The following is a 14,261-nucleotide window of genomic DNA, read 5'->3' as shown; positions in this document are numbered from 1 at the left end:
TCTGTTTTTTTAAAATCTGATAATAAACACCACTATGAAGATTTCTCAAACTTGAATTCTGATTATATTAGACAGGGTCATTTATCGATGGTTGTACAGCTAATGAAATATGGGGCAGATCCATCGTTAATTGATGGGGAAGGATGCAGTTGTATTCACTTAGCAGCACAGTTTGGACATACTTCGATTGTTGCATATCTAATAGCCAAGGGGCAGGTATGTAAATTCTTCATCTTTGTAGCTTTTAATGGTACTGTCTACAGTATAGCTGTTATTAGTGGTAAAATATGTATCTCCCAATCACAAAACTATGAAACAGTGGTCCTTCCACATTTGCTGAGGTTAGGTATGAAGGACTCTTTTGAATGTGGAAAAACTACAAATAAAAATCACTGTTCTTTTTGCTTTAGAGAACACTTCTAGGAATCTCCAGGTCCTCCAGTGCAGCTCTGTGGTCGACATCTGCTAGACGTTGGTCATAGAATCATGCTGGAGAACCTACAAATGCCTAGAGAAGCACAACTCTGTGGTCAACTTCTGGCAGAGTTGTTTTGGAGGACCTAGAGATTCTTAGAGAGAATGTATTAATCAAAACTGCAAATAATCAAATCCACAAAAGTCAAAGCTGCAAATGTGGAGGGCCAACTGTACTCTAATTTGATACCTTGGCTATCTGGCAGTGTCATGCTTAAGATTGCACTTGTCATTCATTTTTTTTAAAAAAAGCTCCTAACCTTTGGCCCAACTATACAGTAGCTATACTGTTGGGCCTTAAAGGTTACTTTATACCCCCCCCCCCCCCCCCCCCCGGCATCTTCTGTTTTTAGATTGCATTTAGATCTAGTGGAGAGGTGTAAAATCATGAGACCCTCTAGATGTTGCACAACCCTAGTCAGCAAAGCCAGTGGTGAGAAATGCTGGAAGTTGTGGCATTGGGAGGACCACATGATTCCCACCTCTGCAGTGGAGACTCCTTCAGTGCTCCAGAGTTGCTTTTTGCAGGCATTGAAGGCTGCAGACAAGTGAGGAAAATTGTCTGCCCATTTCCCATTGGATTCTAGTCCAAGCCATGAACAGAAAACCCTCTGTTCATGGAAATATGTGTACAGTAGCTTCAGATCATAATGAAATACAGAGGAGGGGATACTCCAAGCATGACCAATGGTAAGGGATTATAAGAGTCATTGTCCAAAACTTCTGGAAGGCCAAAAGTGAGAATCGTAATAATTTTTTTGCTTCTCTATTTTCTGTCATCATCTGTTGCCTTGATAAAATGAAGTGTGTTGTGTATAAGGGTGGTTCATAAGGTGGTGAATAGATGTTGTAGTCTAAGTGAGCATGCATATGGTTAATGGGATGCAAGATCATCGATCCCAGGCTTAGCCCTTTCCCCTCTGCCTTAAACTCCAATTAATTGTTACTTTGGCACTGCTTCAAAATATAATTCTGGTAGGGTGCCAAAATAAAGTTTAACTGTGGTTTAAGTAGATAGGGATTCCATAGCAAAGACCAAGCACAGGGAGAGACACAGTTCATCACCCACTCCGGCTGCTTCTCAGTTGTTATCAGTAATTGGACATCTGGCATGTGTGTTTTGTTCTTTTGAATGGCAGAATGTTTTTATCTGCTTTGAATGCTTTGTTGAGTAGTGAATGGACTGAATTCTATACTTTGAGCATACTCAATTTTTAGATTGACTTTTTAAATAAATAGCTGTTTCTGAAATATATTAGTATAGAAAAACTTTACAGTTTTATATTATTACTCATGGACTTTGGGAAATCTGTGCAGTGAATACATTCTTTGGAATCTCAGTGTTTATATTTCAAACATTTTATAGACTACATTATCATAGAGAAAACAGCCAAAATCTATTTTGAGCTCTTGCTAATGCCAAGGTCAAAGAATGGCACAGCTTCCCTTTTTGAATATCCAACCCTCTGGGGATTCTGTCCAGTGTAGCTGCATGTCCATCAGAGCTTTTACTCTTTAATAATTATGATAAGATCCACATAGTTTACCTTTGGCAGGTTATTTCCAAAATATGACAGAGTTGTAACAGCAGATGGTGCTCTAGCATATTTTACCAACTATAATCTCACTGTATTCATACAATGATATATCATTCATTCTGCTGTGTGGGTGAGAATCTTTATAAGTAAGAAAAATCTAAAATATTTGTTATAACATTGTCTTCATTGTACCAATGTACCACATTTGTTCCCCTTCAAATTTGACACCTGAAAATTTGACACCTGCTGTTTTTTCCTATCAGGATGTAGATATGATGGATCAAAATGGGATGACTCCATTAATGTGGGCAGCTTACAGAACACACAGGTAATCTACTCTTTCAAAACAGGCCTACCTGAATCTCTTTTTAGTAGTCAAGCGGAAATTGTACAATTAAATATATATGTTAGATTTAGTTAATTTTTCTGGTTACATTAAATAAAAAGAGCATTAATTCTTGAGGTGGATTAATCCTGCATCAAAGCAACCCCATTTCACTATGATGTTAAGAACTTTTATTTTAAATGTATTGTGGCATTAAAGTATGTGGTGTCATCAGTCCATTGTGTATTTTACATTTTCTTATCATGTTTAGCGACAGAATCAGAATATTTTCCACTCTCACCTTTTTTCATCCCCCCCCCCCTATTTTAAATTTAAATCTTGCCTTAGATAAATTTGAAATTGGGTGGAACTTAAAACCTTTGTATTCTATGAATAGCAACAAGTTATTTAGGGTGGAAATACTCAGTATTGTGTTATGTTAGAGAAAAAAAAATATGGCTTTGGAAATGGCTGTGGTTTAGGACTGTTGCAAAGCCAGATACTGTCTTCTGAAGGCAGATGTTAACTCATGCCTTCTGTAATCCTCTTGTCTGATAATATCATAGTTATAGGCTATATTCTTCTGATTTCACATTAAACTTACACCTTGGCATCTGTGATGAAAAGAGAGAGGGGGAATATTAATTTATGCAGAACAGATGAAATATCTTGATTTGTATTAAAATCACTAATGACCTTTTTAAAAAAGCTGCTCCTTGAGATTGCTATTCTCTATAGAACATTCTGCCATATAGAATAAAAAAACTGATCATTAGTGCTCATTTCCTATTGTAGTCTGTAGCTTATATAGAACAGTTCAGTGGGACAAATTGCTTGTTAGTGATTTTAATATGGTAGAATGGAATCTTATCTCTATTATGTAAATACTCTTTAAGGCAGGGATGGTGACAAAGGCCCTGTACAAATGGACAGGAAAGGGCAGTGAGACGCCGCCCTTTTCTGCCCCGGATCAGTGTGGCAAACGCATGCTATGGCACTGATCCGTCCTCTGCAGAGCACAAAAAGGTTTTGTGCCTGTGAAGTGGTGCCATAGCTGCGACTTGATCACACCCCTTTGGCACAGCACGTTTAGGTGCTGTGCCAAAGGGATGTGGTCATGGGATGTGCCGTCTGAATGGGTGCACACCAAGATGGCTTCTGGGCAGTGCAGGGAGGGTTGTGAGCGTGGGAACGCTTAGCCATCATCCCATCCCCAGGATGGCACTTTTTGCCTGTCTGTATTGGGCCATAGTGTGGTCTTCAAGATGATTCTTGACAGCTTCTCCCATCTTTCTTGGATAATGGGGTAGGAAGCTGGGACTTGCACACACTTAAGCAATGTCAGGAGGGTCACATATTTCTCATCCGTGCTTTGAGAGTCCCAGGTGAAAATGAACAGCTTGGTAAGTTCTTGTTTTGTAGTGTTAATATTAACTTTATTTTCCAGTGTGGATCCCACTCGGTTGCTTCTTACGTTTAATGTTTCTGTGAATCTGGGAGACAAATATCATAAAAACACAGCACTACATTGGGCGGTACTAGCAGGAAATACCACAGTGATTAGTCTCCTTTTAGAAGCAGGAGCTAATGTTGATGCCCAGAATATCAAGGTAAATGTATATTTTATCTTTGATCCATATGAGACCATAAGGATATGGTGTATTTATGGACTCTTGAATTTTTCTATGCCTTCTTTCCTACCCCCCCCCCCCCCCAATACCACTTCATTATTCTCTTCCCTGTGGTAGTGGCTTGAATTCTAAGTTGCATATTCTTCACTCTTCTTGTACAGTATGTATGTGCCTTCAAGTTGCCTGTTGTCTTAATGCGGACCCCATGAATTACATAGATTTTCTAAGGCAAGGAATACTGTACTCAGATGTGGTTTTCTTCCTATAAAATGTAGCCTATAGTATCTGGTATTGGTTGGTGGTCTCCCATCCTATCTGACCATGGTTCCCAAGTCAAACAGGATCTGGTGCCTTTACGATATTTAGGCCAGCTTCACTCCTCTTACCTCTTCCAATTATTCTCTGCCTACCCAGCATATTGTACATTCCATAATTAAAATTATTTGCTCCATGCATGAATATTTAAAGAAGTAGTATAAAGTATAAAATGAATGTTTGAAGGATAGAAAATGGCTATTATCATATTTTCTGTGTATTTATTATTTTACAAAGAAAATAGAGATTTATCAAAAAATAGCTCCTCCAGCCTGTTTTCTGTTTTCCCCTCAGTTAATGACAAGCAACAGTTGGCCATGATTCTCCTCTGCAGACATGTTTTTTGCTTTGAATGTTACAGAGTAATAAGACAGTAGAAAGAAAAAAAAACATGATGTAAACATATTAATGTAACTTGAAGCTAAGAATATTCAGGCTTCTTACATATTGGGAGTAACAAAGAGAAAAACGTATAGAAAAGAAGAAAATGAACAGAAGTAGCAAGGGAACTAAACTGAATAGTCTTGTTTGTAGTTTTACTATAATGGCAATTGTGAGATTAATGTGTTTCAGGAGTTGAAGCTAGGATTTCTAGGAAGCTTCTGACTGGACAGGATGTCTTCCAGAGCCATACAATGTGGTTTGTCTCCACTATGTATTTACTTGGTGTTGGGGATCAGTAGCTCTTTCTTCTTATTAGCAAAACCTGTGCTTATTCAATATCATGTTTAGTGATGTTTCCTTTTCCTGTTCCTGTTTTCTTTAGAGACACATGATAGAAGGAGTATTTTCAGATGACGCATACATTTTTGTTGTCTCTAAAACTTAATGCGTGCCAGGTGGATTGTGCCCATTGGTCCTGCTCTGTTGCCTGTTGGTTTTAATACCACTAGGTTAATGGCAAATGTTATCACCTTTTAAAAACATGAAACTGTACAAATTTAAGTATATCTGTGATAACATTGTCTGTACAAAAGAGACCACTAGATGCATGCCCTGAGGTGACACTTCATTGCTGTCACTTCTCCTCTTTATTAAATGTTTTAAGAATAAAAAGTAAAGTTCACATGGGCCTGAAATGCACTAGCCAAATAATTTTCCTTCTCACCACCTCTCCGTCCCTTTCTCTTCAACACGCCCATGGACCTTTTTACCACCTCCTGGGGGTGCATACCACGTACTTGAGAATAAATGGTTTAAAATATGAGCAGTCAGATCATGAGATTTACAGAAAATAGCATGGTTGTTGTCACTGCTGACCTTAGGAATCACATTTTATTATTCCCTCCTTCAACAAGACTCTTTTGGCACTTTAAAATTACCATCTTTCAGCTTAGGATTCTTGACCAAAAAAGGTCTATAATAGGATTGTTGCTGGTAATGAAATGCTGTGAATCTAAACACATGCTTCAGAGCTGTCCGGTTGCTAAGGGCAATCCCAAAGCATGGGATATCATCTTACAACTTAGTTAATTCAGATGGTCACTCATCTGCTTCTCTCTTTTTCCCTACCTCCACCAACATGTACACTTCACTTACTCTTCAGATGTTTAGTTTGTTAAAGATTAGCAAAGGGTGATTTGTTTCAGTGAGAAGACGCTGATTCACCACAAGTATAGCAGTTGGTGGATAGCTACAAAGATCAGTCAATGCATCAAGAATGGACAATTGTGAGAGTGTCAAATCATGCAGAACTCCCCCCCCCACACACACACACACTGAAAATAGCATTGTTTCTGCCTGCTCATTGCCAATCAAGAAGTGTGGCCTACAGTATGAGTATACAGTGGGCCTTTAGTATCTGCTGGGGTTTGGTTCCAGGATCCCCCCATGGATACCAAAATCTATGCATGCTCAAGTCCCATTAAATATAACGGCATAGTAAAATAGTGTCCCTTATATAAAATGGCAAAATGAAGGTTTGCCTATGTGGATTTGTATATTTTTAAAGTATTTTCAAGCCATGGATGCTTGAATCCATGGAAAGAAAATCTGTGGATAAGGAGGGCTGATTGTAGCATTTGTTTTGCATGCTGGAGCGAGGGATCCTAAATTAAGTCTGTGGCATCTTCAGTCTTTGTGATCAAGTATTTTAACAATCCCTATCTACTGCACCTGTGTTAGCTTAATTATATCATCCTAAGGGATGGAAGAGGTGGAGGAGGGGTTAAAAAGCAGAATGGAAAGAGTGAGGAGAAGAGGAAGGAAGGAAAGAAAGAAATGGAGAATGAGTTTGAGGAAAACATATCACACAGTTAACCAAGTGCATAGCGGTGTGTCGGATTACAAAGAAAAGTCATAGCATCTCAATGAAAATAAATTTGTTATAAAACCAATATATATGTTTGTGTATATAAAATACTATGTAAGAATAATAATTGTATATTATACAATCATAGAATTCAATCCAGAATATAATCAGTAGAGGATTACTGGCACTTCTCTTCCATTTAGGTCTTGGAGAAGGACACCTGCTTTTCAAGTGTAAAAGTATGCAAGATCTCCGGTTGCTTGAGGGATCTGACCTTCTTCTAAGCAAATAATTTCTCCAACTTATTCTACCCCATTCCACTCCTAGACTCATCCCCCCATTCTTTTTTCTTCCCTCCCCCCAGCTGCGCAGACCCAGCAATTCTGCTCCAGAACATTGTCTCTTCCCCCTTTTCCTCAAAAACTAACCAATACTAATGATCTATGGTACTTTGCAGAAGCTTGTTTTCAGTGTCAGCATTCTTTAAGGAATCTAGTGCATTTGGAGATATCTCTAGGAAAAATAGCTAATTGATAACATAAGGAGCTAATTAGCAAATCATTTCTAAACTTTGTGAAGGACTGTTGGTTCAGTACATAGTACACACAGAAGGTTATTTGGATTCTACTAACCTATTCTCCTTTTCAGTGCAAATTTGTTGAATTTAATTTTTATGCAAGTCTACATAGTATCATATAAATTTATGAACTGTAAATGATGTGGTGGAATCTAGCTTTGTAAGGCACTGCTTAATTATTCATGGAGACGTTAAATTCAAAACATAAACATATGATGGATGGATCAGTACTTTCTGCATTTTTCATCATATATAAGGTATGAGTATCATAACATGTTTCCCATTTAAATGCCACTTTCATTTCATTTACCACTACATTTACAGATTAAATGTCTTGAGTAGGGCATTAAGAGTTACAGAATAAACATGTCTGTTAAAAGAAATTATGTGAATTTACTGTGTATTAAGAATGTTTTTACTTTGCCTCTGTTGTCACAATATGAAATCTAAACTACATAGTTTCATGTTTCAGGAGCATCCTTAAATAGCCAACTACTTATCACTCAGCCAGTGAGAAAAAATAAAAAAAAGTAATTTTCTTTATAGCTTAAGTTAAATTGCTAATCAAAATAATGTATATTTTAAAATTTTTAATATTATACATATTTGAAGTTACTGTTGATTTTTAAAAGTGATTTTTTTGTTCTTTTTGTTTAAAAAACTCTTAAATCTTATTCTTCGTAGGGGGAATCACCACTTGATTTAGCAAAGCAAAGAAAAAATGTCTGGATGATAAACCATTTGCAGGAGGCAAGGCAGGCAAAAGGATATGACAATCCATCATTTCTCAGAAAACTGAGAGCTGATAAGGTGAGAGAAGTCTTGGATGGCATATTCTTTTTTGTTGTCATCTTTACATATCAACCAAGAGCCAATAAAATGTGCTCCTCCCGTGCTCAGAATTATACCTGGTGTTCTTGGGAGCCTTGGGCTTTTACATTTACATGTACAGTCCTTACAATTATTACTTTTCTAATTACAAAGTATAGTAGTGTAGCAGTACAAAATTAAACACCAGCCTTTTGGTATTAAATATATTTGTGTTACTGTATGGATGATACAGATCAAATTTAATCATAGAAAACTATTCTGGTAGGTATTAATTGATCTGGAAAGATAGTCTTAACCTGCATGTGCCCTTTTTGGGTAAGCTTGCATAAAAATGTATTTCCAAATATATTACTTTTATTAATTAACATTTATTTGATGCTTAAGGACTTGAGATCAAAGGAGCAAAATATCTTTGTAAGAAATTTGTATGGCACCATGAACATCTCAAAATAGCACTGGCAAAGTTAAACTGTTCATGGAGGAGATGTAAGATAAGTTATCATTATTCAAATATTATGATGTTTGTAGATAGGCCAGTATATGGGAGTGGTTCAGTAATAATGCAGTTGAAAAGTATGGAATCTGCTCTTGCATCATGTATTGTGGTATCAGAAAAATGTGATCTGGATGTGTTTTTGTGAAACTTTATACTGCAATGATGGGACTGATGTGGCTCTCTATTGTTGGACTGCAAGTCCTAACAGCCCTAGTCAGCATAGCCATTGGTGAGGAATGTTGGGAATTGCAGTCCCAAGAACATTTGGAGGTGTGCATGATTCCCACCTCCTATTGTACTGTTTTGAAGTTTGGCTCAGTAAATATAAAGGAGTAATTGCTCAAGGAATACCATTTTGAATGTCCCTTGTTCACAAGCAAAGCATATATAGAAAGACTAGGGAAAGTGACTAAATAGGGTGAAACAAATTTAAATAATAGTAAAGGTTTTGTGAGTGGAAACTCCATTATTACTTTTAACAAGGGCATGAGAAGACCTCAAGGGCAATTAAAATGACATCACATTTTCCAGATTACACACACTTACATTTCATTTTTCCAGATAGAGAAATTCTATTTAACTAGCTCTTATAAAGATCTCATAGGTAAAACATGTTGACAGATTTGAAGAGTGAAGATGCACTCAAGTTTTTTTTTAAAAAAAATGGAGAAAGGATTACAAGTAGTTCTGTGTAGAAATATCTGATCTAGAGATTATTATTAAATCTCTTCTCTGCTGCTAAAATTTTTATAGTTTGATATTTGAAGAACTGTATTGTCTGTTCATTGGCTGATCTGGGATGTTGATACACTAGGATGAAATTAGTGTCAACCATACTTTACAGAGTATCTGCTAGGTAGTCAAATTTATTTCGTATCATTACTTGTTACCATCTAGTTTTTAATAAAAAAATAATTTTAAATACATTAATTCAATAAATGTTCTTTTTTAATGTAGGAATTTCGGCAGAAGGTGATGCTAGGAACACCTTTCCTAGTTATTTGGTTGGTTGGTTTTATAGCTGACCTTGATATTGATTCTTGGCTCATTAAAGGACTAATGTATGGTGGTGTCTGGGCTATGGTTCAGTTTCTTTCCAAGTAAGTACTGAATTAGGGAATTCCTCTTTCAAAAAAGGAAAGATAATTTAATTATATAAAGCATTTCCAAATGTATAAAGGGAGTGAACTGTTTAATCATTTTTCATCTGTCATTATATTATCATTTAGGACAGATAGAAAAGAATAACAAATAGAGGCATATTAGACAGGGAAATCTATTTGGTGCTTTTAGATTCTGACACATGGATAGTTTATTTATCACATGTTATATGCTAGAAGAAAGAAGTATGCATATTGTATCTCTAAGCAAAAATAACATTAAATGGACAGTTCACTCAATTTATGCCATGTCCTTTACTTTTGTGAAAATGGAGCTTTGGCCCACCTTTAATGCTTCATCTATCTGAATTTTGACGTGACTTTCCAGTCTTGTGAGCCAAATATTGGTCTGTAAAACAATTATCATATATTCTGTAGAAATGGGGGGGGGGTCTTATTCATCTCCTTCAAAATTTAATGGTCTTTAATAAAGGCAACCTTCTAAGTGGATATGTGGGATATTCTATTCTTCTGGGACAAAACCAACAGAATTCAAAAATGTTTACACCCCTGCTTTTACTTTGAACTCAGTTTAAAAAAACTAGTACATAGGTTTTGCTTCATGAGTAGTTTTTCCATCTTTCTGACTGGTGTCAGAATGTAGCTTTAGAATAAACATTACTCTATTACTATATAATTGTCTAATGTCATTAGTATACAGAAATGTTATGCTAGAACAGAAATCAACTGGAAGTGTTCAGGCATTGTGAGATTTGCATGGTCAGCTTGAAACAATGTTTCCTGACATTACTAGACTAGCAATAGTTTTGATTTGCCTTTTGTGTGCAGTGTTGCTGCCTTCAAGGCTGATTTGTGCAGCCATTTCTGAGATGGAATATTTTGCGCAGCTTGTCAAAGCACTGTGCTTTACGTAATAAGATCACACATTGCTACATCTTGAAAATTAGTGTTGAGTGTCTCACTGCTTTACCTGTGGGATCATTTTTCATAAGATTACTTGTAAGGGAAATTGATTTCATGAACTTCCTTTCAAAAAAGGATGCCTCAAGGAGGCCTTATATTTCTGTTTCCATATTCTCTTGATTTTGAATTTGCATAGTATTTATGAGCTTTTATGGAGAAATACTCATAAAAAGCTCATTTCTTTCCAGGAGTTCTTGACTCATAATGTTGATACCTAGGCACATCTGTTTCTGGGTATGCACACCTTATCTATTGTCCCTTGAAGAGTAGCGAAAAATGCGTTGATATTCAACCCTAACAGTTTTGCTGGGTAGATGCATCCAGAATAAAGAGAAAGCTTTCACCCTGGATAAGGGTGATAGATGATTGCATAAAATGTTTGTAAAAAATTAAAAGAGGAAATTGGCCCAGATGGAGAACTTTGAAGGACATAACACACTTAAGAGATGTAGGCTGCCCAAAAACAATAGATTTTGTGTGTCTTGCCTCTCCATCACTGAACAACCCTTGAAATACTATCATAGTATGCCAGTAAGGTTCTGAACATAATTCATTGACAACAGGGAGTAAACATAAAATAACGTTTGTGCACATGCCTGCTAAGCAGCCAGGTTAATCTGAGTGCTGTCTGTGCATTTATAAAGTTTCATTTTACATTTCTAAGCTAAAAGAAGAATATTTTGTAGAAATTATATTTAATTCATACTTCACTTTCAATTCATACTGCTTACAAGCTGAACAAATAAATATTCAGAACCAGGTAGTTTTGAATTTAAGCAGCATTCTGCTTAAAGCTGAAAGAGTACATATTGCATTCAGTCATACAGTGACCTGACCTGAGTATTCCATTTAAAAACAACAACAGAGTATTTGAACAGATTCAGACATATACAATGAGATAGGACACACATAAATTGATTGGATGTGTATAGACCTATGTGATATAATTTTTCTGTTGTTTTACAGATCATTCTTTGATCACTCCATGCATAGTGCATTGCCACTTGGAATCTACCTAGCAACGAAATTCTGGATGTATGTGACGTGGTTTTTCTGGTTTTGGAATGATATCCTTTATCACGTTCTCAGTAGTTTGCCTTTTGAAACTTTTCATCTTAGTGATTTTATAGCATAATGCTGCTTTACCAAGGTTTAGAACAGGGGTAGGCAATCTTTTTGAGCTGGGGGCCGGGTTGCTGTCCCTCAGACAACTGGGGGGCCGAAGCCAAAAAGTAAATAATTAAATATTTTTTTTTAAAAAAATTAAATATATAAATATAAATAAACCAGGACAAATGTAGGACAAAATTTTCAAATGGAAGACACTTTTTTTTTAAAAAAAAATGGAGGACACGTGAAAAAATTTGCTGATTTTTAAAAAAATGTTAATATAAATGCATGTTTCTGAGGCTTTTATAGACAATTGCCCCCCAAAGACCCCAGCGGCAATTGGCGGCAGGACCGGGCTGGGGCTGGTCCCAAGGCCTTGCCGGGCTGCATCCGGCCCACGGGCCGCAGGTTGCCTACCCCTGGTTTAGAAGGATAGAACAGTTTTAAGAAAAGTGAAGGTAAGGAGTTTGAAAAAGATATGGTTAGGAGTCATAGAAAAGGGGTTAAGGAATGGTGGCAAAGCTGAAACAAGATGTAACAGAACAGGAAAGTGGGTGAGGACTGGCAATATGTATAAATGGAACAAAGCAGAATGATATAGCTGTTATGTCTTATCCTAAATAATATTATGATATGATTTATACCAGCCAAGGAGAAAGTGTTGGGACCCTGGTTGTCCTTCCTTTGCTCCTTGGCCTCTTAAAAATTAATCCTTTTGTGTTAGGTTTTGTTATCTAATGTCAATGTGATATGTGATTTTAATAATCTAATAAAACTTTGAAAAGAATTAATCTTTTCAAACTGATGGAAAGGAAATGAGTAACCTATGTCTTGTTTACATTTCCAGCCTTTCTGAAAGTATATCAGCTTCTTTGGGTCCCATATTGAGGGGAAAGGCAAGATATAGGACTTGGATACCACCACAGGAGAAAAGGGAACATCAATTAATGAATTAAATTTTGTTTCAGACAAATTCAAGATCTTCCTTGGTATGCCTGTGGAAGGAGCACTTATTTTCAGCTTCATTTCCTGTTTAGCACTACAAATGGTGCAGCAGAAGCAGTGGTATTTTCTGCTGCAGCTTTAAAAAGGGTGCTATGTGTGGAGAAGAAAGCTTAGCTGATTTATAGCAAAATAAAAATAGTGCAGAAAATAGTGTTCTAATGATGACAAGCAATTTATTTCTCCTGTCCTACATCTAGTCCACAGCTAACTAGGCTCCCCATTGCCTCTTCGCATTTATACCATCATTCTGTTGGACACTTGCTTTCAATCCCTTTGTTTTTCTAGACCCCTCATACTCATACTGAAGTCTGTTTTCTCTGTAGCTGGATCAATTGTGTCTCCAATACTGCCATTTTCTCCTATTGTAGTTAATGTTTAGGTTGTGAACATGCTGCAGTTGCTTACATGGGTGCTATTAAGAAATAGCTTCCACTAAATCATATGTGGATTTGATTTTTTTTTAATGCTGCAGACTTTTCCTTCTAACCATTCAGATTCTGCTATCATTCATTTTAGTTAAGCTCATTTTTAGGGGTGAGGAGAAGAAATGGAAATCTCTTTTCAAAGAATGAAGGAGAAGAATTGTGACCAGGGTAATTTATTCTCCTTTTTTAATGGTCCTAGGAAACTATTTTGAGTGGAGAACAGTAACTTTTTATTTTCTGTAAGATGAATGTGCTGTCTGATATAATGTCTCCCTTCATAGAACTGCTTCATAGAACTTTCATCAGAAAAAAAGGCTTTCAGAAAGGTTAATTTGAATAATTAGAACTGACATTTAAAGTTTTAGTATACTTATATGGAAAAACAATAATTTGTGACTTCTAAAGTCTTTTTACTTGTTGCTTCTTGCAATAAATTGAGGTTTTCAGTAGTATTCTTCTCAATGAGAATGTGTTAATTTCTAATTTACTTGGTGCACAGATAAAATTTTAATAGAATGTTGCATTAGTGTTGGAAAAAAGATAAATACTTTGTATAGGAATTTGTACATCTGTGCTTGGTATAAATGTAAAAGTCTCATGATTAGGATATTGGTAATTTGCTATAGATATGCCCCTCTTTGTTCATCAGTTCCTGTGCATATCTGGCTACATTGACACAGTACACTCGTCCCCCGGGTTACGAAATTAATTCGTTCCGCCGCCATTTTCGTAACCCGGAAGTCTTTCGTTAGCCGAATCCCCATAGGCGCTAATGGGGAAAAGCCGCGGCTCCGCCGCGGCTCCATTTTAAAAAGCGCCAGCGTTTTTTCGCAACCCGGGTAAACCTTCGTAACCCGGAAATAATTAATTAATTTTTTTTTTCCCGTAACCCGGAAATTTCGTATCGCGGCGCGTTCGTATCCCGGGGTACCAGTGTACTTTGTCCTCTAGTAGCTGTCACTACTTGGGGCAGTATACTGATGACATTTTCCCTCTGTGCCTTAAACAAGGAGCAAAGAGTGATCCTCATTTTTCACCACTGACTATGTGACCATTTGGATGATTGCACTTTAGTCACTCTTACATTAAGCTGAAAAGGAATAATACATTCTTCAAGAATAAATCTTGAAAATACAATTGGAAATGTCTTCTCAGTTGAAAACAAGGGTGGAGAACATGTGACTGTTGTCCTGCAACTC

At 36.6% G+C, this 14,261-nt stretch overlaps 1 protein-coding gene across 3 annotated transcripts in view; it reads left to right on the top strand.

Moving 5' to 3' along the window:
• The window catches only part of ZDHHC17 (zinc finger DHHC-type palmitoyltransferase 17), a 49,994-nt gene that overhangs the window by 21,718 nt on the left and 14,015 nt on the right, over positions 1-14,261 (top strand). For all 3 annotated transcript variants that reach the window (XM_042468712.1, XM_042468713.1, XM_042468711.1), the window contains exons 5-10: positions 72-216; positions 2,276-2,340; positions 3,785-3,947; positions 7,796-7,921; positions 9,396-9,538; positions 11,489-11,589. In XM_042468712.1, the coding sequence (XP_042324646.1) occupies positions 72-216; positions 2,276-2,340; positions 3,785-3,947; positions 7,796-7,921; positions 9,396-9,538; positions 11,489-11,589 (743 nt within the window). The remainder of the gene's footprint in view (positions 1-71; positions 217-2,275; positions 2,341-3,784; positions 3,948-7,795; positions 7,922-9,395; positions 9,539-11,488; positions 11,590-14,261) is intronic.

The sequence above is a fragment of the Sceloporus undulatus genome, chromosome 5 (genome assembly GCF_019175285.1).
Source record: "Sceloporus undulatus isolate JIND9_A2432 ecotype Alabama chromosome 5, SceUnd_v1.1, whole genome shotgun sequence".
NCBI lineage: Eukaryota > Metazoa > Chordata > Lepidosauria > Squamata > Phrynosomatidae > Sceloporus > Sceloporus undulatus.
The sequence above is the reverse complement of the archived record's forward strand: the minus strand, read 5'-3'. Positions and strand labels throughout refer to the sequence as shown.